Below are 22,282 nucleotides of genomic sequence, written 5' to 3'. Positions count from 1 at the left end.
CTACCACTCTTTCAAAACCAGGAAAAATGTATTGCATTATCCAACAGTCTACACTAAACTGTTTAATTGCATAACACTCTGCCACCGCCAATCCATTTCAACATGCATCTCGTGTGAGTTATTTTTCTGTACAGCAGTAACTCTTTGTGTGGGGGGAAAAAACAGAAACACGTTGTTATGAAACTCCTGTATTGCTTTGCAAATGGAGTCAGTGCTCAATAAAAAGTAGGGATGAACTGATCGGCTTTAAGACTCCTTGTGTGGTTTCTTCCACAAACATTTGTTTTGTCGAATGACCGATTATTTGATTTGTGGCAGGTGTAATGCGTCCACGTGTCTGGGAGAAGTTCAGAAAGAAGACATTGCGGCATCGGCAAATCACACACTGGGTGGAGTTGAACAACCTCACTACGATTTGCACAATGTGTTATATGGCCCAATTTGATTTGAGAAGTATACTCTCCGGGAGGTGATTAATTGAAAAATGGCTATTTGGAAAGGGAGGTTGTATTAAAGTTAAAAATTAAACCGCCGTATAATCAGTGAAATGGCTCGAAGACTGGAAACCACTTATCAGTACATTTGCACGACGCCCCGTTAAGAAATCGACCACACGAAATTGATTATAAGTGTCTGAATCTTGATATCCGTGCACACTTGATATGTAATGTAATCGCCACTGGAGTGTGTGAAAACATACTACAAGTCTCTCCAAAGCGGTTGAAGGGTTTGTCTTTCCATAGGAGAGTTCTGAATTTCCACTTTTGTGCATTGGGTTGTGACTTACCAAATGGTGAGCTGGAGGTGTTATTAAAAATTTACACAGCTAGACCAAGGTGTGCTCAGCTTTCAGTCTAATGTTTCTGCCCCACACAAAAGGTACGACTTCTACTTCATGAATAATGTGACATGTAATCTGCATAATGCATTTTTAATAGGACTCTAGTAGCTGCGTTTAGAAATATATTTACAATCTTCAAATTTCGCAACATGATCAGCATTAGTGATGTATCCCACCCCGACTGTTGAGCTGCCACGGGAGACCTGAAATGTGTTTACATGGGCTTAAAGGTTGTATTGAAGTACAGGCGATCTCATTAATTTCTTGTAATAGTTCAATTTCGCACTTTCCATTGACCATAAAACATAGGAGCAGAACTGGGCCGTTCGGCCCGTCGAGTCTGCTCCGTCAATCCCTCATTTCTGATCTACCATCCCTCTCAACCCCCATTCTCCTGTTTTCTCTCCGAAACCGCTGACGCCTTGACTAATCAAAAACCTATCAACCTCCGCTTTAAATATACCCACAGATTCACTACCCTCTAGCTAAAGAAATTCCTCCTCATCTCTGTCCTAAAGGGATGTCCTTTTGTTCTGAGTCTGTGCCCTCTGGTTCCGACTCTACCACTATAGGAAACATCCTCTCCACTTCGCTTCGGTTCAAACGCAATGTCTCTAATTGACTAAAAAGGCAGGAGCTTCTGAATATTCCAGGCGTTACCTGCCTCTCAACTTTCCGCCTGTATTTTTGTTCGGGAAACTTAAATTTTGGATGTGGTGTGTTGTCACTGACAAACAACCATTACCAATGGAAGATTGACATAATTCTTTATTTTATTTACAATCCTTGGCGTTGTGAATAAATAAATTGCAATATATTATAGTATCACACAAAGTTAACACAAAATTCACATACTTGAGTAAGGCGTTCCACCTCTGAATTTGGTGGCCTTTGCTCGTTAGTCAATTTTCCCTTTTCACCAATTCTAATGCTCTCCAAAAAAATACTAGCTTCTAACGTTAAACACAAGAGATTATGCAGCTGGAAACCTTGAGGAACACAGACACACACACACACACACACACACACACACACACATACAATGCTGGAGGAAGTCAGCAAGCCGGGCAGCATTTATGGAGAGGAGTAACAGTCGACGTTTCAGGCCGAGACCATTCATCGGGATATTTATACTTGCTGCCGGCCGCATGTAGGTCGTAATAAGACTGGAGTCTGTGTTATTTAGAGACTCTCATATTTAAGGCACGTTTTAATTTACTCTCTTTCAATTTTAAAATAATTTAAAGGAAGAAATCTTCTACCGACTCCGCTTTTGACTTTGACTGATGATTTCAATTGATGAAAGACTTCCTAAAGCTTCTGTACTATAAGACTCATGATAGATACATTCTTGCAGAAGGGAGATTAATGAAGCTATGTTATTTCCAATTTTTTCTTGACCATTTAATGATGTTATTAACACAAAGAATATCTGGAAGAACTCAGCGGGTCAGACAGTATCGATGGAGGTTACCTGACGAAGGGTCTGGACCGGAAGCGTTAACTATCCATTCCCCTCCATAGTCGCTGTCTGACCGCTGAGGTCCTTCAGTGTTTTGTTTGTGTTTCTCCAGGTTTCCAGTGTTTGCAGTCTCTTGTGTCTCCTACTTACTTTATCATCTCTTTAAAAAAAACTCAAAGCGAGTTACGATAAATATTGGATTGATCTATTTACCAAACACATCTCCGCGGGACAACTGTTGCGGACCGTCAGAGTAAGGACAAATCCATTTCTTGTCATGTAAATCCCGGCTGTGAGGTTCCTTCTTCACACACAGACCCTTGGGACGGAGGATGACCAGTTCCCACTCCAGTTCCACAGGGTCTGAACTGAGAAATGAGGCGAAAGCAGGACCCACTCTGTTACAAGTGGGACAGGACGTGTCTGACAGAGATGGCGGGTGGGTGGTTAGAGAGGTGACCCTTCCTTTCCGCCATACACATTGGGTGTTCCTGCGAAGGGGCGTGAAATTCCCGAATCAATCCTTCACCATTTTGAGCAGGATTCCTGACAACTAGATGGGGATTTTACAATTTCGTTTCGAGGAGACTCGGAGAAAATTCTTTTGGTGTTCTCCTTGCCCACCTGGTAACCTCTTGCACTATATGCACTTCGATTAGAGTATTTAGGTTGCGTAAACAACGCAACCTGTCCAGAAATTCTGAGAGTAATTGGGACGTAGGTGGTGGGAAATGGACACCAGTAGATTTGGAGATTTCAGTGGGGACGGTGTTGGTGGTCCTCCAGTTCCAGAGGTAGTCCACCCCGCATCGGCCACCTGAGGACCCATCAATAGACATCGCCTTAGAACATCACACTCAACTGGAGTCATTGCGCCACTAATAATCCATCATCCCCCCCCCCCACCCCCCAAGGTGCACAGGAGGATCGTGATCATTTCTCCGCGTCAACCCAAGAACTTTTGGACTGGAGGGCTTGTTCTTCACCGTTTCTTTCAGATGGCCTAATGCGAATTGAGGACAATGGACGTAATGGCGAATTTCATTACCAGTGCCTGTCAGCGTTTCACGGTGCTCCTTGGCGTACCACAGGGGAAGGTTGGTATCGGACCTTGGGTTTGTGGGAATTATATTTCATGCCTGTCGTAATCTGGCGCTAGTTCTCCAAAGATGAAGATACACCAATTGTATTGTACCAGGCTTGAAAACTGCAGGCGGAGATGGCTTTGATTGTGGAGTGTAAGAATCGCGGGTTGGATATTTTCCCATTTGTCCCGGGGATTCGTTCCATTCCAGTGGGAATTGACTTGGAGTGTTACGGAGAGAAGTGTTGCAAAGGTGACGCACCCTTGCTCGCCATTGTCTTCAACGAGATCGGATCTGTTATGGCCCTTGTTGGTTAAAATCGTGGCCTGCAGCAAATTTGAGAAGGGTGCCCCACGGTCTCTCCTGATTGATGGATTCTGTCAGATCAAAGAAGGCCAGTGTAATAGTGGGCACTGCTCACTGCACTTGTCTTCGAGTTGGTATCCGATAAAGCTCACGCTTCGAATGGAGGAGCAGCTCTTCAGGCACTGGAGGATCCTAACAATGACTTTCTTGTTGGCAGAATACAAGAAGAACTCTCCGTAGTTACTGCAGCTGCGTTTGTCTCCTTTCTTGAGATGGCCACAGTTATCTTATCTTGGAGGGTTCCTGGCCCACCCTTCTCTTTCCAGGCTTTGGATTTGCGAGGGGCAATTTAGAATCATTGGGGATACCTGTCTGCTCTCGAAGGTCTTCCTGCTGGCGTTGGGTAGCAGAGACTGGTTTCATCAGACTAAGGGTAAAACTGCGATAGACTTAGGTTGCGTGGTGGACATTGCGGGGGCTTAGTCGCCTCAAACGCCAGTACGTGACGGAAATCTCTCCAGTTCCTGCGACGTGCGATTGAATACCACGTCTCCCAGAAACAAAATTATTGACATCAATGGTAACGACATGCGAAATACGTAGATCACAATGAGTTTTACAATGCAATTATTTGTTCAACTATTGCATTTTGCTTCTGTAAGACTTTCGATGGGTCTTTCTCAAGTGGAAGCTGTAAGTGGATTTTAGAAAATTTACCAAGGGTCGCCGGGCTGTGGCGGACTGCCCTTCCCGGTTTTTTAGATATAAATTATTACTGTACTTCTATTTAAAAGTCACAGAGTGCCAATACAACGTTGAGCAACGGGGAATTTAATCAGACTGTTCCCTTTACTGCTCAGAAATAAAACATCTTTCAGATGGTTTAAACGCATGCATCCCAAAAATATTGTAACAATGATGCACCCATCTACAATAATTTAAGAAGTTTGCTTCTGAAACACTGCACAAATCGAACAAGCACCTGATGTTAGAGTCTGACGGTGGTTTAAGGCCGCAGCTAGTCAGTGGGTCACAGAAAGGCCAGGGTTATAATCCCAGGTAGAGTTTCGCGTGCGATTCACACAGAATTCACAAGGGCCCCTTGCCGTGCAGGAGTCCAGATTTATATTTTTCCTGGTCTATTTGATGTCATGCTGTGTCTCGCGATGTCTCCGGAGATCCACTTTCCTCTGGAATCCTTTACCGCACAGGTCGCAGCCGAACGGCTTGAATCCGGTGTGCTTGCGGCTGTGGGTGATCAGATTAGAGCTCTGGCTGAAGGCTTTGCCGCAGACCTGGCATTTATGGGGCTTTTCACCTGCATCATAACAGAAAGTAAATCAGTATTTGAGAATCGCAGCGTTTGAATCAAACTAGAATGATAGTAAACTTATTCTCATTTTATAAATATAACGCACACGTTTCGTAAATTTAACTCCGTCACGGACGGTCCCAAACCCGGCTGCGAAATGAGGGTTGCGCAGGGGCTCAACCCGTAAAAACCCAGTGTTACAGGAACGCCGACCGAAGCCCCAAAGACCTCATCCCTGGAGAGGAAGGATCTTCGCTATGAAGACGTATAGACGGGCTGGAAAGACTGGCCCAGGACAACGGACTGTGGGGAGCTGCTGTCGGCGGCCTATGCCCCAGCAGGAGAGACGCGCTTAAGAAAAAGGATTTTGTAAATTTAACTGGAAACAGATAGTATTTGGAATTGAACCACGTCTATTAACGATATTACTCGGTGGCACTTTATTAGGTACACGTGTACACCAGCTCGTTAATGCAAATATCTAATCAGCCAACTACGTGGCAGCAATTCAATGCATTAAAGCATACAGATATGCCCAAGAGGATCAGTGATTGTTCAGACCAAACATCAGAATGGGGCAAGAAGTATGATCTAAGTGTAACTGTTGGTGCCAGAAGGGGTGGTTTGAGTATCTGAGAAACTGTTGATTTCCTGCGGTTCTCACGCACAACAGTCTCTAGAGAATAGTGCGAGAAACCAAAGAAAAATCCAGTGAGCGACAGTTCTGTGGGCGGAAACGCCTTGTTAATGAGAGAGGTCAGAGGAGAATGGCCAAACTGCTTCAAGCTGACAGGAAGGCGACGGTAACTCAAGTAACCATGCGTTATGCGCAGGAGAGCACCTCTGAATCCACAGCACGTTGGACCTCGAAATGGATGGGCTACCGTAACAGAAAATCACGAACAGACACTCGGTGGCCACATAATAGAGAGCCGACTGAATGTATTTAGTTAATTTCACTGGAAAACAAAATTTGGAGTTGGATTTTTATCACGCACATTAATGGTGGAAGCAAGGAAAACACCCCACGTGTAACGGAATCGAAAGCAACTGCCCACAGAAAGATTTCGTTGCACATTGAGGTCCTACAGGAACCGGCCTCGTTTGAACGTTGGAAGCCATGGACTGGAACCTGAAAATCTCTCCAATTCACTGCATAAAACAGGTTCATCATTATAAAAAACAAATACAGGGAAAACTATTGGAATGCTTAAACGAAAGAGAAAGAACGCGAAACACTGATTTTATAATAGTCTTTTTTATATTACCTTAGCCTTATTTTTTTATTATATGGAGGAAGCCATTCACCTTCCATAAAGGTCATAACTGATATTTTATACCTTAGCATCGTTTTGCTAAATCTCTGATCTAGAAATGTTATCGTTCCCTGGTCTGATCGCACTGAATGACTGGGTCTCCAGAATCCTGCAGAACAAGGAAATCTAAAGATTCCCCACCCTCAGTCCCACATGGGCTGCCCTTGGAGACCACAGTCCCCAGCCCTGCATTCCTTAGTCAGGGGAAACCCCTTCTTCCTTGCAACTAAACAAACAGGCGACAACCCGAGACAATTATACAAGTAGTTAACGCCATGCCAACGATGACTAAACTACTGAGAAAAAATTAAAAACGAATTCCCAGCCAAACCGTAAATGGCTATACGTTATTGGGTTGTTATTTAAATAAATTTTATTTAAATAACAACCCAATAATAGGTCGCCAACAGATTATTACTGTCCCAGTTTCGGTAATTGGCTAGGTCTAGATTGTTAGATATGGTTTCTTTCAGAGGTTGAACTGCAGCTAAATCAGGAAATGGAGAGACGGAGCTTGTAAAATTGAGGCGTGATGTGTCATTTTAACCAATGGCCTCGATAAGCCTCTGACAGTAGATGCTGACTGTTTATTTTTAGTCGAGATGCGCACTGTGGAGCTTCTCACCTTCGACACTGCAAAGGGTCAGAGTAAAGAGATCGTTCTTTTACAAGTGCCTCGTCTAAAGTCCTCAAACGCCGAGATACACACTCCAAGTTCGGGATTATTTTAAAATTGATACGTGAGCAAAAACCCCGTTCAGCTATGACTTTAGCTGCCTTGTCATTTCTCCCGGTAAATGCCAGGTAATGTTGATTTTGAAACATGAACCCGCCGTTTCACCCTGAATAAAGAGACGGCCCTCTTTCATGCTAGGAATAGGCCGGTCAGATATCCGAAATGCGTCAGGCTGCACTAACACCGGCTGAGCTTTCTGAAATAAGGTAACAAAAGCCGTAATAAGAAAGAGAAAATGAAAATTCACTGTGTACTCTCAAAATTTAGGAAGGTTAGACGGGGTTTGGACATTTGCCAGTTTCTTCTGAGTTTTACAGACTGCCCTGCTTTTAACATTGTGTCCAGTCAAGTCACTTTTTATTGTCATTTCGACCATAACTGCTGGTACAGTACACAGTAAAAACCAGACAACGTTTTTCAGGACCATGACGCTACATGAAACAATACAAAAACTACACTGAACTACGTAAAAACAACACAAAATCTACACTAGAATACAGACCTACCCAGGACTGCATAAAGTGCACAAAACAGTGCAGGCATTACAATAAATAATAAACAAGACAATGGGCACAGTAGAGGGTAATACCAGCCTACATGTAACCGGGTGAAGAGTTAAACGTCAATGTCTGCCAATTATACCTTTCCCCTGACCACTGAACCCTGATTTTCAAATGCTGTTGGTTAATGTGAAATCAGATCTGCGCTTGGGTCTGTTTGTCGCCTCAATTTATATACGGCAGACGACCTGAAACTGAGCTGGCTAACACCACAGTCTCGTGTGATTCACCTGTCATTTACTTTGGTCTCTAAATCAAGACCAGGCTAGTCATACGAGGTAAATCATCTTACACGAGCTCTCTGAATAAACAGCGGACGGATCATATTAAACCACACTGATTGGATTGCTAGGATTCAATTATTAAACAGATGCCGTTAATGAAATCATTGCCAAAAGCCGTCTCTTTCGTCAGATATTGTTCAGAAAGAGATTCAATATTGCACAGGCATTGAGTTGCACTGCAAACTGTGAAGAATGAAACGCACACAAAACCCAACCGGCAAGCTGGGCTTTTGTGAGTCATAATAATAAAAAACAATTCCGGGGACCGTTTCACGCGACGGTAGGGGAAAGGTGAGGGATTAACTTGAAAGGTTCAAAGTCGAGATTGCTATTAATCTAATTTACTACACGTTCAGGCTGCACGAATGGTCGGGACAGTGTTAATTGGGAGTTCGAATCTGCCCTTGATTCTACTGTCCAGTTAGCTTTCTGCAAAGTGAAAGCCTTTCTCTCTGATGTACAAGGTTTGGTTTGAGTCACATACACACTTAGTGGACATTTTATTAGGTATCGCCTGCACTTAATAAAATGGTCATGGGATCTGCTGCTGCCGTAGCCCATCCAGTTCAGGTTCGACCTGTGCGTTCAGAGACGCTCTTCTGCACACTACTGTTGTGACACCTGATCATTTGAGTTAATATTGCCTTCCTATCTGTCTGGCCATTCTCTGAACTCTCTCATTAACAAGGTATTTTCGCCCACAGAACTGCTGCTCACTAGATGTGTGTGTTGTCTTTTTTTCCGAGTGTTTTTTTTTGCACCATTCTCTGTAAACTCTAGAGACCATTGTGCGTGAAAATCCGGGAGATCAGCAGTCTCGGAAATACTCAAACCACCCAGTCTGGCACCACCAACAATCAAGGTCAAGGTCACTACGATCATATTTCTTCCCTATTCTGATGTTTGCTCTGAACCTCTTGACCATGCCTGCGTGCTTTTCTGCATTGAGTTGCTGCCACGTGATTTGTTGAATAAATATTTGAATTTACAAGTAGGTGTACAGGTGTGCCTAATAAGTGGCCACTGAGTGTAAATACCGAGCATTACTTGATTCAAGCCATTATCTTGAAGTTGAATTTCACTTTAATATATTATATCCGCATTTTGCTTTCTAGAAAAGTGCATCTTACAGACATTGACATTTGTCTAGCAGTGTGATCGCTTTATCTCTTTGTCCCTCCCTTTGCAGATTAACAAGATAACTTAGTTTCCAGTTCTGTGCGCAGGATAGATGGCTGTACATTTTTTTTAATCAAAGGGCACGCTGCAAACGTGACACGTAACCCCCGCCGTGCATTTACTGACCTGTGTGGATGAAGGTGTGCTTTTTCATGTCTGACTTCTGATGAAATCTTTTCCCGCAAAATTGACACGGGTAAGGCCTGGTGTCTGAGTGGATCAACAGGTGCGTGGACAACGTGGACGATCTTTTAAATGTTTTCCCGCAGATTTTGCAGTCAAAACTCCTTTCCTGAAATTGAAAATCCAGTTACATAACGAATTTATACTTTGACCCTCGATTTATAGAATTCAATACTCGAATATGAAGAAAGAGAAGCGGTCAATATTTCAGGTCCAAGAGGGCCCTGGTCCTGAAACATCAGCTCTTTGAACGAGCCACTATATTTAGAAACACAGAACAACATCAGACGTAGGCCATTCGGCCCTTCAAGTACGCTGCACCATTCAATAGCGAATCCCACATGGCCTTTGATACCAGCGTGGTTCACTCAGCACAACCCTGAAATAATTCCATAACCTAGAGACTCATTTTCAAGGTCTCGACAACTCATGTTCTCTGTATTATTATAGTTATTTATTTACTATGTATTATTATTATTATTTATTTTATTTGATATTTGCAGTTTGTCTTCTTTTCTACACTGACCTTTGTCCGTCTTGTGTTCATTGGCTCTATTGTATTTCTTTGTTCTACCGCGAATATCGGCAAGGAAATTAATTTACGGACTTTGATAATACATTTACTTTGAACTATTGCCTTTAGAAATCCAACCATCTCCTTCACCTCTTTCTCCCACACTTCCTCTGTAAGCTTTTTCTACAAGACCATGCAAGCGTGTTCCTTTCCACGATATTCTGAAATTCATTGTGATGTTCACCACTGAATTTCCCATAATCTTTTTCTATAATAACGGTTAATCGAGCATAACCAAAGGTCTCGGTAATCAAAATGGAAAGTACTGAAGATACTCTGCGGATCAGACAGTATTTCAAAGTCAAAGTCAATTCCAGATAAATTTATTATCAAATTATATGTAACCATATACTACCCTGAGATTTATTTTCTTGCGGACATTTAAAGGAAAATAAAGAATTAAGATAGAATTTATGGGGAAAACTATACATAAATACTGACAAACAACCCAAGTGCAAAAGAAAACAAGTTGTGCAGATAAAAAAGGTGTAACTAAAATGTGTTGAGGGGGAGAATTTGTTCATCTGCTAAAAAGTTATCACCCTGAAGCTTGTCTCCCCGCTGATGCTATCTGAACAACTGGGTACTTCCAGCACTTCACAATTTTACTTAAAGTTTCTAGCATCTGCGTATTTTGATTATCGTTTATTGTTATAATTAAGTTTGTGTTTTTCTAAAAGACGTGTTTGTTTCGGGCGGGTGGTGTTATGATAAAGCGGTAGTGGGGCTGCTTGCTATTTGGTTACTTGGGGCCACGGTACTGTGCAAGGCTTGTTGGTTGTACGTTAGAGGCTGCCTCCTACCTGCGAGTGAACAGTTTTGTGCTGTTCCAGACTGACCGCGTGGCCAAAGGTTTTTCCGCAAATGTCACAGGCGAAAGGGCGGGTACCGCTGTGAGACCGGCGGACGTGAACTTCCAGACCATGAGGAGTGGAGAAGACCTGACAGAGGAAGCGGGATGGTTAGCAACGGCGTTCACACCAGAAGGAAATCACGGCAACGTCCCGGAGATAACGACCGAATCCAAGGCGGTGAACAGAACCGAACTACACTAGGAACTGGAACTCCGAGCCCAACACTTTCACAGTTGCCATGTGTACGCCAACATATATCTGAAACTACGTTGAAATAGTCCTAAAATCAACAATATAACATCAAGCGAAAACCCATAAAATATGCCTGATCACTAACTAGAGACATAGAGCACCACAGCCCTCGGCCCGTCTAGTCCATGCCAGGCCGGCCTTCTGCCTCGGCCCATCTACCTGCACCTGGACACAAGCCCATTACAGTATACCCCTCCGGTTCACGTATCTATCCAAACTTCTCCTAAATGCTACATCTGAACCCGCATCTTCCATTGGCAGCTCGGTGTTCCTGATCTACTGCGCCAGATCGGAGTTCAATTTCCACTGCTGCTCGTTAGGATGGGTACTTCCTTCCAGGTCCTAGTTCCTGCTAGGAGTGGGATAAGCTATACCTTATAAAATACATTAAATTACAATGCTGGTTGTGTATTCGTGAACTGAATCACGAGCCACGGTCTCATTGCAAAACCGCGTTTATTTCATGTTTACCCATGAGTGGGTATTACTGCATGTACACAATGGACATCTTGGAACTCTGTACAGTGTTTTAGTTACAGCAACCCGAGTGAGCCATAGGTGAATCAAAGAATTTAAGATGAACCGCTTTCGTTTTTCTTTACTACAGCCACGATGCGCTGAAAGTTTGCGCAGCCGCAGTGGTAAGGTGCTACCAGCACTTTGGGCGCTGAATATCATAATGGGGCTGGGAAATGATTGATTTCCACTACACCTCCGAAGCTCCTCGCCCTCACAACGAAACAGAACCTGATTCCAACGCTTAGGATAACCTTCCTCCCTTCGTGGTGCTCAACAGCCTTCTGAGAGCTTCTCAACCGTAAAGGAGATACAGCAGGATGTTGTGTTGTGTTATGTTGAAATTGTTTAAGATTTTGGTGAGGCCTAATTAGGAGTATGGTGTGCAGTTTTGGTCACCTACCTCCAGCACAGATGTAAACAAGGTTGAAAGAGTACAGAGAAAATTTACAAGGATGTTGCCGGGTCTGGAGGACCTGAGTTACAAGGAAAGATTGAATAGGTTAAGAGTTTATTCCTTAGAAGTAGAAGGTTGAGAGGAGATTTGATTAAGGTATACAAAATTATGAGGGGTATAGATAGGATAAATGCAAGCAGGGTTTTTCCACTGAGGTTGGGTGGGACTACAACCGGATGTCAAGGGTTAAGGGTGAAAGGTGAAAAGTTTAAGGGGAATAGGAGGGAAAACTTCTTCACTCAGAGGGTCATGAGTGTGGAAAGAGCTGTCAGCGCCAGTGATGCATGCGAGCTCGATTTCAACGTTTAAGAGAAGTTTGGATAGGTACATGAATGGGAGGGTAGGGAGGGCTATGGTCCTGGTACGGGTCGTTGGCAGTAGGCAGATTAAATCGTTTCGGCATGGACTAGATGGGCCGAAGGGTCTGTTTCTGTGCTGTACTTTTTATGACTTCATGATTCAAAAATATTTCACAAAATCAGAATCGATACATTAAGAAGTGAAATTTAGAGGGGTGATTCAATTCGCCTTACATGTGTGTCCGGACTCCACTAGAATAATTGATTCTTCTATTGTTGGCACACGTGAATTATTGATACGAGACAGAGAGACGATAGCATTTAACTCAGCAGGTCAGGCGGAATCAATGGAAAGGAATAAACAATCCTCGTTTCGTGTCAAGAGCCAAAAACCTTCAGTCGTTTTCATTGTCATGTACAGCGAGGCACAGTTGCCCCGGCCTACTGGAAGTTCCTCCATCATTTGTGTTTGTTGCTCTGGAGTTTTAGCGTCTGCAGAATTTCTAGTGTTTAACATTCAACTTTGCACAGTAAAACAGAGGGTCTGAAATAATGTCCGACTGCATATGCATATGTGATATAATTCAACAGGAAATAAGATGTAAGGCTGGTGCAATATCAATTATCAGTAAATCAAGCTGGACACGCTCTCGACACTTGTGGAGAGAAACAACGTTAACGTTTCAAACCAATGACCTGAATAAAGATCTGAAGAAAGTTAAAAGTTCAAGCATGTGTTAAATTGCAGAGAAAACGGAAGGGCTGGAGAGAACAAAAGAAATATCTGCGGTACGGCGGAGCCCAAGGGGGATTGAATGACAAGAGACAGTGGTGCCAGCCGAGAGAGGGGTGGGTGGGGGAGACCTGTGTTTCGCAGATGTACACATTTATTTATTGTTTGTTTGTTGTTGTTATTTAGAGGTAGAACATACAGCCCGCGTTGCACAATTACACATAGTAACCGATGAACCCGCAGGTCTCTGGAATGGACACTATAGACTGCTGTGAAATTGAACCCCGGTCGCTACGCTACCGTGCCGCTCCGCTCAAGGTGAAGAGAACAGGGAAAGTGAAACCAATCAAGATGAAACTGAGAACACAAGAAATTTTGCAAAAGCTGTTTCATTTCCATGGATGCTGCCTGACCTGCTGAGTTCCTCCAGCATTTTTTTTCTTACAGTGAAACTGAAAAATGAGAACTTTTTTTATCTCTCCTCTCAATCCTTCTCAGTATTTTCAGTATTCTCTCTTATTCAGTTTCCCACCTCTTATGATTTTTCTGGTATTTGATCGAAATTAATTCCAATACAAGTACTGTTTGTACAGGGTCCTGGTTTATATTTTCCTTTCTTTATGATATCCAAGATTGTGATTGTTACAGGTAGCCGTAATGTTTCACGCCTTCAATGAAAGTGTTGATAATGGAAGAGAAACGAGCCAGCTAACAGGGCACATGGGAAACGACTTTAGTCCCGCAACTGTGAATCAGAGTGGGGGTCTCTTTACAGGTCATGTCACTACTGTATGTCTTTTGAAGGAATAATCGTCTAGTTGGAACCCAAATGTAGTCCAGTAGCCACAAGGGATACAAGTAACAACATTTACATTACACTGGGACACAATTCACGAAGAACTCTGGATCAGAATGAAATTCATGTTTTACATAACTAGTCAGAAACTTCTGTCCTCACTCGGTCCAAAATTTTGAATTTTGGTTAGGCTCAATGATGCGGGAAAACGTGAACTGCTTTATAGCAAACTCTGTTCACTTCTGACTGTCACGTTGTAGGAGCGATGTAGATGCTTTAGGAGGGTGCAGAGGGGATTTGCTAGAATAACTCCTGGATTAGAAGGCAATTCTTAATGAGGATAGGATACGCGAGCTGGGGTTTTCCCCTTTGGAGCAAATGAAGATGAGAGGCGATTTGATAAAGTTGTACAAGATGATAATAGACATAGATGGCGTGGACAGCCAGAGATGTCCCCCCAGAGCAGAAATGGCTAATACCAGGGGCATAATTTTAAGGATTTTGGGGGAAACTATAGGGGGTTGTCAGAGGTATTTTTTTAAACACATAGAATGGTGGGTGCGTGGAATGCATTGCCAGGGGTGGTGGTAGAGGCAGATACATTAGGGACATTGAAGAGACTCGTAGACAGGCACGCAGATGAAAGAAAAATGGACGTCTATGTGGGTCAGCACAATTTCGTGGGCCAAACGGTCTGTAACTGTATCAAGACAGGCTCCTTGTCGGCTCTTTTGATCAGTAAGAGGTTGGACGCCGTTACTTAGTGTCAGCTGCTACTTTAAATTCCAGTGTTTACATCATCATCATCATCATCATCATGTGCCAGGTCGTATGACGTAGGCGATCATTCTTGCCATTTTTTTCTACAGAAGTGGTTTGCTATTGCCTTCTGGGCAGCGATTATCAATACTCTACAGAGATTGTCTGCCTGGCGTCAATGGTTGCATAACCAGGACTTGAGATAGGCACCAGTTGCTCGTACGACCATCCACCGCCTGCTCCCGTGGCTTCCTGTGACCTTGACCGGAGCGGGGCGGACCGGGGCAGGGATGGGGTTGTGAAGCAGGTGCTGCTACACCTTATCCGAGGGGAATCTGCAGGGTGGCGGAGGGAAGTTGCACATTACACGTCCTCTGGTAGAAACATATCTCCACCCAGCCACCCACCGGTACTTATAAGGTGCCTTTTAAGGGAGGGTTAACTCAAGTCGAGTTTGCATTAAAACTAAGCTGAGATTGTCCATGCCCACTGGCTTGCTCTCTGTTACGGATTTTATCCGCTCCCCATATCCTTCCGATTCAGCCCAGGTATCAACCAGGGTTAAACAGACGGAGCAAGGGACAGTAAACCGCCTTCTCCACCGGATGGAACCATCCTATCTACTCCAACACATCGCCACGTCAGTGTCAGAGGAAAAGGAGAACACCACGAGGGGTACACGTACAGGTGGGATCTTGAGAACATGATCATCAGTTTCCAAAACTGACGCCTGTGAGTCCGTTAATAATAGGAGGAGAAGTGGAGCAGCGAGGATAGAACCTGTGGTTTGCCTATTGGTTTTGATTTCAACATTGCGGGTTCGATTTCAACATTTAAGAGAATTTCGGATAAATACGTGGATGAGAGAGGTATGGAGGGCTACAATCCAGGTGCAGGTCGATGGGACTAGGCAGAGCAATAGTTCGGCACAGACTAGACGGACCGAAGGGTCTGTTTTTGCGCTGTAGTCTCCTATTGGTTATGCGTGGTATCGAGGGCCGATGAACAAAAATCGAGTTAAGGCGGGGCTCGGCTATAATGTAATTGATTGGCAGCGGGAGGAGCGGCGGTCTTACGCCTGTCTTCAGATCCAAGCAGCGCTCTACATGTCTATCCCCACGGCGATATATAGATCCTCTGAATGGGGTGGGGCACGCATGGAGGGCGAATGGAGACCGCAGATAAAAGAGAAGAGAGACAGATCCTTAGAAGGTCTCCTAGAGAGATCTGCAGGTCGGATGCTTTTTATGCGCCTGAAGTGGCCCGGAGAATCGTTATACCTTGCTGCATTTGATGCACTTGTAGGAGCCGTTGTTGAGGAGCAGTCGGGTGCAAAGGAGCCCGGATTCCGTTTTCACTTCGTCACTTTTCTCGTTGAAGTTGCGGCTCCGCTCGTTGTACAGAGCGGACGCGGTGCCGAGGTCGCCGTACAGCCCGTGAGCCGGACCGCGGTCGTTGTAAAAGCCAGAGGCGGAGCTCGGGTAGAGGCCAGCGATGGAGTTCCGTTCGCTGTACACCCCCACGGCGGAGCTCCGCTCCAGAGCTGGGGGGCGGTAATTCTGCATCAGGTACTTCAATTCGGAACCTGTGTAGTTACTCCATCCATACTGCTTCAGAGGTACCGCGAAGGGATGATTCTCTTCCAGAGACGGGGAGAGAGATTTCTCAGAGTCTAAACAAAAAAAAAGCAGATGAAAAGACATTACAATCGTTCCCAATGACTTGATTTCACACGTATAATGTATATTTGAGTGTTGTTTGATGCCGCTACAAGCTAGTTTTTCACTGTATGTAACTCACCGTACTACTCAACTCGACGTTGCCAAAGACAATGTATATTTCTAATTAAACACGACTGTGTGCATACAAACACATTTTGACTGATTTGTTAACGGCTTGTTAACATTCTAACTATAGTCACAGAGTTATTCAGTAGGGGGAAAAGGCCCTTCGGCCCAACTGGTACATGCCTACCGAGATTCCCATCTAAATTAGTTCCATTTGCCCGCGTTTGGCCCATATCTCAAGAAACTGGTCCCAGCGTATCTTAAATCTTGTTGTTGTGGCTACTTAAGAGTTATTATTCAGTAAACTGTGAACAACACAACACCGACAACTGAAAGCGCACTTATGTTTTGTTATGACCATCCTTATTTCTGTGGTACAAGATTCTCCATAAAATGGGTGAAATGCTTAAATGGAACTTGAGGGGGATCTCTTTCACTCCGAAGGCGGAATGATCTGCCAGCGGAAGCGGTGGATGCAAGTTCCATTTAAAGTTGGACAGGTACAGGGAGGGATTGGGGTGGGGTGGTTATGGAGGGCTATTATCCAGGTACGGTTCGGTGCGACTAGGCAGAATATTAGCTCGGCACGGACTAGATGGGCCGAAGGGCTTGTTTCTATGTGATTCGAGTGCACCAGAAAACTAAAACACCAGAAGTAATGTACTTATTTACAACAGTACTAGGAAGTGATTTGTCTGTGAAACGACGCCTGTTTCCCTTCCACTGCCGTTTCTACACCAATGCACCGATCGCCATCACTGCGAGCACGTTACCTGGCGACGCAGACGGAGAGGGGGGTCTCCAGAAATCCTCATACTCGGAAGTTCTACCACAGACACCATCCTCGCTGCTCACGGGAGATTCCGGCACGTCGGTCGCCTCCACCGCTTGGGAATTGGGCGAAACTCCGCCTTTGGAGTCCGCAGAGGGGGCGTCTTCCGGCAGCTTACTGTCTGCAATCACATTTTGGGCGAAGAGGTAAGGGACGGACAGAGGAACCTATTAAACTGGCGGCGCAGTTGTAGCGAAAACAGCTTTCTGTCGTCAGTTTTTAATCCATGTGTGGTAAATGCCGTCTCTGTTAATAGGAGAGGCGTACAATACTGGAATAATACACACAGCAGACTCGGTAATAACTTTACTATTGAAAATGATCTTCCCAAATGAATAACGGTATAATAGAAAACAAAATAATAGAAAGCTTGTCGGAAGTCTCTCAAAACCCAACTATAGATTGACAGCAACGAAAACAGAAAAGCTAAACACGAGATTCTGCAGATACTGTGAATCCGCAGTAACACACACAAAATATTGCAGCAACTCGGCAGGTCGGGCAGCATCTATGGAGTAGAAGAGGACCTTTAACTAGAGAAAGCTAGTAATATTTATCAGATCAGGGGCAGTTGTGGGGAATGACGGAAACTGATAGTGCAACTCCCGTAAATTATTAACACTTTTTCCGTTAAAATAAACGACTTATTTTAACAACAAGCTGAAAAACAACAATACACTCATAACTGTCTCCTAAATCATTAACACTGCCCGTGAAATAGGGCCCTAAATTTAATTTAATCTACATCGATCAAAGGAACCACAGAATTTATAAAATATATTTAAGACCACACTGACAGAACAATATCGTACCTTCAAAGATATCATCCGAGGAGATATGTGCATTCCAGTTTTATTTACAGGCTGAATGGAAGTTGAAAGCATTACATGTTACCCGTAAGTCAATAAGGAAACTACTTTAAATAAAAGAAATCCTTACTCTGTTTTTGAATGTGCAAAACAGAATTATTCTACAATCATAAACACAAGAGATCCTGCAGATGATGGAAATTCAGAGCTGCTGACACGCACGCCATACTCGAGGATCTCAGCAGGTCAGGCAGATCTGTGAAGGGAAGTGATGAAGGACTAAAGGTCAAAGTGAAGGGTCATTCCTTTCCATAGATGCTGCCCGACCTGCTGCGTTCCTCCAGCCTTTCGCGCGTGTCACCCCACAATCATAACGCTTTGACAAATAGCAGAAATGTTTGCAAAAGAAAAAAAATGTTGGCATTGGCTGTCTCGTTTTAGTCTGGCGTGATTGCATTCAGTTACCTGAGGAGATGTGTGCCAGGATATGCTCCAGCCTGCTGTTGTAGTCATCCTCGATGGGTCTGTGTTGATGGTAGCTATGCGCTTTCTTGCTCTTCACCAGGAATGAGCGTGGCATCTCGCTGCCTTACTCGCTCAGGCTTGGAGAAAATCAGTTTCAGCAGCAACCGAATCTTTTTTTTTGAGAGAGAGAGAGGTGTCTTCGATTTGAGCTCTGTGGGATTGCACATCATTGGTTAGATATAGGCTTCTCTGACTCCACAGCGCGCGTGCGCAGACGGGGTCCCCGTTTACCAGGTGTTATCCCGCCAGGTGGTAACACAAAGCTCCCCATACAAGTCCTTGCAACCTGATTGGACAAGGCACTGCCAGCCACACTCAAATTAATCATAGATCTCTCTCTCTCTCCCACCTGGGAAATCAAACTGACAGCAATCGGGATAAGTGACACTATTATGCTATTCTGTTACACAATACCCCATGGACACGTTGATCCGTCCTGCACCTGAAATTGAGCTAGGGCGAGATTCCGCGGAGAAGCGTACATATTTACACGGTAACGTTGCGAAACATCCGACTGAGCGCCATCACTTAGCAAGTTGTAGCAAAAAAAAATTAAGTATTTGAGAGAGACGCTTATCATTAGCTTGCACAAACGGAAGGGTGTTAAACATCGCGAAATAGTCCCAACAGTACACCGTCATTGTGGTCACTGGATGGTCGAAGCTCAAATGGTGTTAACTTCCTATTTCCATTTACCTAATCTTGATCGAATTTCAGCTGAAGCGAATAAATTATGTACTCTTTTTCTGCCGGGCTAAAATTAGGGCCCCAATTTCCCGCACTGAAAACAATGAAGGTTGTTGGTACTTCGGATCAACACATCCAAAATGCTAGAGGAACTCAGCAGGTCAGGCAGCGTTCTATGGAAAGGAATAAAGAGTCGAGACCCTTCATCAGGACCGGGCTCTGTGCTTGGTACTTCGGGCGATTTGCTCTCATGCTAACCAGTGCAATGTGGTGCGTGAAGGGCGAGGTTCACGCTGGCCACTGGGCAGCCAAGAGAGATCATTCTGGAAATCCAGAGGGACACACACAAAATGTTGGGTGAACTCAACTGGTCGGGCAGCATCTATAGAAAAGAATAAACGGTCGACGTTTCGGGCCGAGACCCTTCATCAGGACTGATGTTTATCCCGCCCCCATAGATGTTGCCTGACCTGCTGAGTTCCTCCCATCTTAAACACGCCGTTCAAAACCAGAATCCAATTGTTTATTTGTCTCAGTCGCCTCTAAGTTCGATGACTAACTTTTAGAAGGTCTCGAGAACACCGCACTAACTTTTAATGCGGTTATGTTTGCTTCAAAATAAATGTTTGGCTTTTATCATATTATTCATCTAAAGTACGGGAAGCAATCGTTTTTTACAAACGAAAGCTGTAAATCTTCTCTGTCAACTCCTTTCTCCTCTGCAGCACCCTGTCATAAATTAGATCTTGTTAAACCTTTGTCAGTAGGGTTATATTTTTGTGCCGTGACTCTCAGTTTGCTGGTCTGATTGTACAATCAATCTATGTATAAAAGCTTTTTATAAATATTTTTATTTACTGTGCTGTTTGTTATTGGGTTCGTTATCTAGTTGTGTTTTTGATGTGCTGCATCGGATCCGGCGTAACAGTTATTTCGTCACCTTTACACTTGCGACATCAGAAATGTCATTAAACAATCTTGAATCTGAGCCCACGTTTTGTTTGTTAGCCCTTCGCTTCGGTCAGTTGTTATCCACACGGAGGGGGCATGGGAGGTGGTCAACTCTGCGTTCAAACAAGCAGCCTGTTTTTGACAGCCTACGACACGTTTACTGCGGGCAAGCCTTAGATCAAATAGACAAGCTTCTGCAGTCAAATGATGAGAAATTGAGATTTCTCCCTAGCTGACTTTGAAACGCAGCACATTCCGCCTTCAGAAATTTCCCAGTGTGAAACCGAAAAAAAAAATCAAGGTGCATTTCACAAACTATGTTGCCCCTCGCATGTGCTTTAAATGAGTACCGCGCTCGACAAACAAGGAAGGGGCTCGTTCTAGCATTTTTGGCTCTGCGGCTTTGAGAGGCCCCGCATGTGGATGTAAGTTGTCCTTGAGTAGTGTGGAAGTAAGTCTCCGCCCGTCACAGAAATGGAAACTAGGACAGCTTCACAGAGTGTCTTCTCCCGTCACCTTGCCACTCAGCTCTGTGGCGAGAGATGCCTCTCCAGCGTGTGTTAAAACTTCGTTCAAGTACATTCGAAGTTCAACGCATCCGTTCTGCAGCGTTTGCGACCCGCCCATGGTTTCGCACGGCACAGTGAAGACATTTCTTTTAACCATTCATTTAGCAAACGTGATTTGTGTCGAGTCAATCCGTAGAGAGTAGGTCACCCACCTCTGGACTGGCCAAGGATGGACGTGGGAGAAGAAATGTTCGAATTCACCTGGGCCAGGACGAATCAATAACAGAGCAGGACCCAGTTCCCAGAAACCAACTGGGCGAAACAGAGTAGATGCAGCAAGTTTGCGAGCTAGATAATTGCAGTGAAGAGTTTATTTTAATCTACAAAATGTTCTTTTTAATTTAAGTAAACAGTTCCCCTTCTTCTACCGCCTTGTCGTTAAATTAATTTTTTTTTGGTGTTTCTGATTTAAGATTATGGGAAAAGAGATCAGATCAGGGTTTAACGTGATAGAAAGCAGAAATTAGGCAACTCACTTGCTTGCCTGAAAAAACGGTTTCCTTTGCTGTGTTTTGCACGCAGATTCCTACCGGCGGGATCAGAATCGGGGCGGATTCTGTCCCAAACGCTCACAGCCCGCGCCAAGGGACACGCAGATTTAATTCCGATCTGGAGATGATGTAGATTCGGAGAACCTGCGTTGTTGGGGCAGTGGAAATGATTAATGGGGAGGGTGGAGGTGCTGGTAGTGGGGGAACACAACATGGATCCAAGCCAAAACACCCTTCCCGAACTCTCCCTGCTTAAACCCCCAGAGTAAAACGGACTAATCGGAGAATGACCTCTTAAATTCCACTTTAGCTTTGTCGGAGACACGCACACACACAAACACACATTAAGGAAAGGTCTTGCTTACCAGCTTTCGCTGGGTGCGGGTCACTAAGAGAGGGGCCAGCAGGAGAGTCCAAACCTGCGACTATCAAGTGCAAAGTGCGGCGTGAGTGATACTGGTGGAGACAGATTCTCTCCCCCTCTGCAGCATCGCTACAATCCGACTAGTCTATCAGACGTTAATAACAAGCAGACTGGGAACTGACTAGTTTATATAACGCCAACAGCTCTTCACTGTGCAACCACTTCCTGGTCGCGAGTATTTGACAACTGCGATCCCGCGACAGAAGAATGGTACACCAACAGATTACTCAGGATCTTACCCAGAGGGAGCTCCGCCCCACATTCTCCCCCATTTGATTAGTCCGGTGTAAATTTGTGTGGACTTTCACAGCCCTTCCCTCTATTTTTTAAAATCAGCTTTTTGCAAACCCGAGATATCCTAGGATACCGAGAACTTGCGCGCCAAAAACGTCGAGAGTTTTGTGAAACTCGTTTATTTGAAAAAAAAATCGATTTACAAACCGCAACCATAATCTCCAATTGTAGTTTACCTGTGAGGGGTAGTTTAAAGTCAGAAACGGTGGGGACCGAGCGGTGGCGGACGTGTGTGTGCGGGACCGGGTCAGTCAGGACTCCCATAGGGGCGCGGGCTGCAGCACAGATTTACTGTATCTCCCTTTCGCCAGTTGCAATTTTGGTCATACGGAATGTGCTTGCAAACCCGGCCGACCGGCAAGTCTGTGAAAGGATTTGTGCAACGCTCCACGCATTCATGTGCGCCGCG

General features: G+C 44.4%; 1 protein-coding gene across 2 annotated transcripts; it reads right to left on the bottom strand.

The window, feature by feature from the left end:
- Positions 1–1,632: 1,632 nt before the first annotated feature.
- LOC134355016 (zinc finger protein Gfi-1-like) lies at positions 1,633–21,701 on the bottom strand. Of its 2 annotated transcripts, XM_063064653.1 has the most exons (7): positions 21,521–21,701; positions 18,398–18,608; positions 17,065–17,244; positions 15,785–16,176; positions 10,642–10,779; positions 9,208–9,373; positions 1,633–5,012 (listed from the first exon to the last, which is right to left on the bottom strand). In XM_063064653.1, exons 2-7 carry the CDS (start codon positions 18,510–18,512, stop codon positions 4,834–4,836), a joined length of 1,170 nt encoding a protein of 389 aa, XP_062920723.1. In that variant the 5' UTR covers positions 18,513–18,608; positions 21,521–21,701; the 3' UTR covers positions 1,633–4,833. The 2 variants fall into 2 exon arrangements, with proteins under 2 accessions (XP_062920723.1, XP_062920724.1); XM_063064654.1 differs by lacking the exon at positions 21,521–21,701 and having other exon boundaries at positions 18,398–18,707.
- Positions 21,702–22,282: the final 581 nt, after the last annotated feature.

The sequence above is a fragment of the Mobula hypostoma genome, chromosome 12, assembly GCF_963921235.1.
Source record: "Mobula hypostoma chromosome 12, sMobHyp1.1, whole genome shotgun sequence".
In the NCBI taxonomy this organism is placed as follows: Eukaryota; Metazoa; Chordata; class Chondrichthyes; order Myliobatiformes; family Myliobatidae; genus Mobula; species Mobula hypostoma.
Note: the sequence above shows the minus strand (reverse complement) of the source record. Positions and strands in the feature narration are given on the sequence as shown.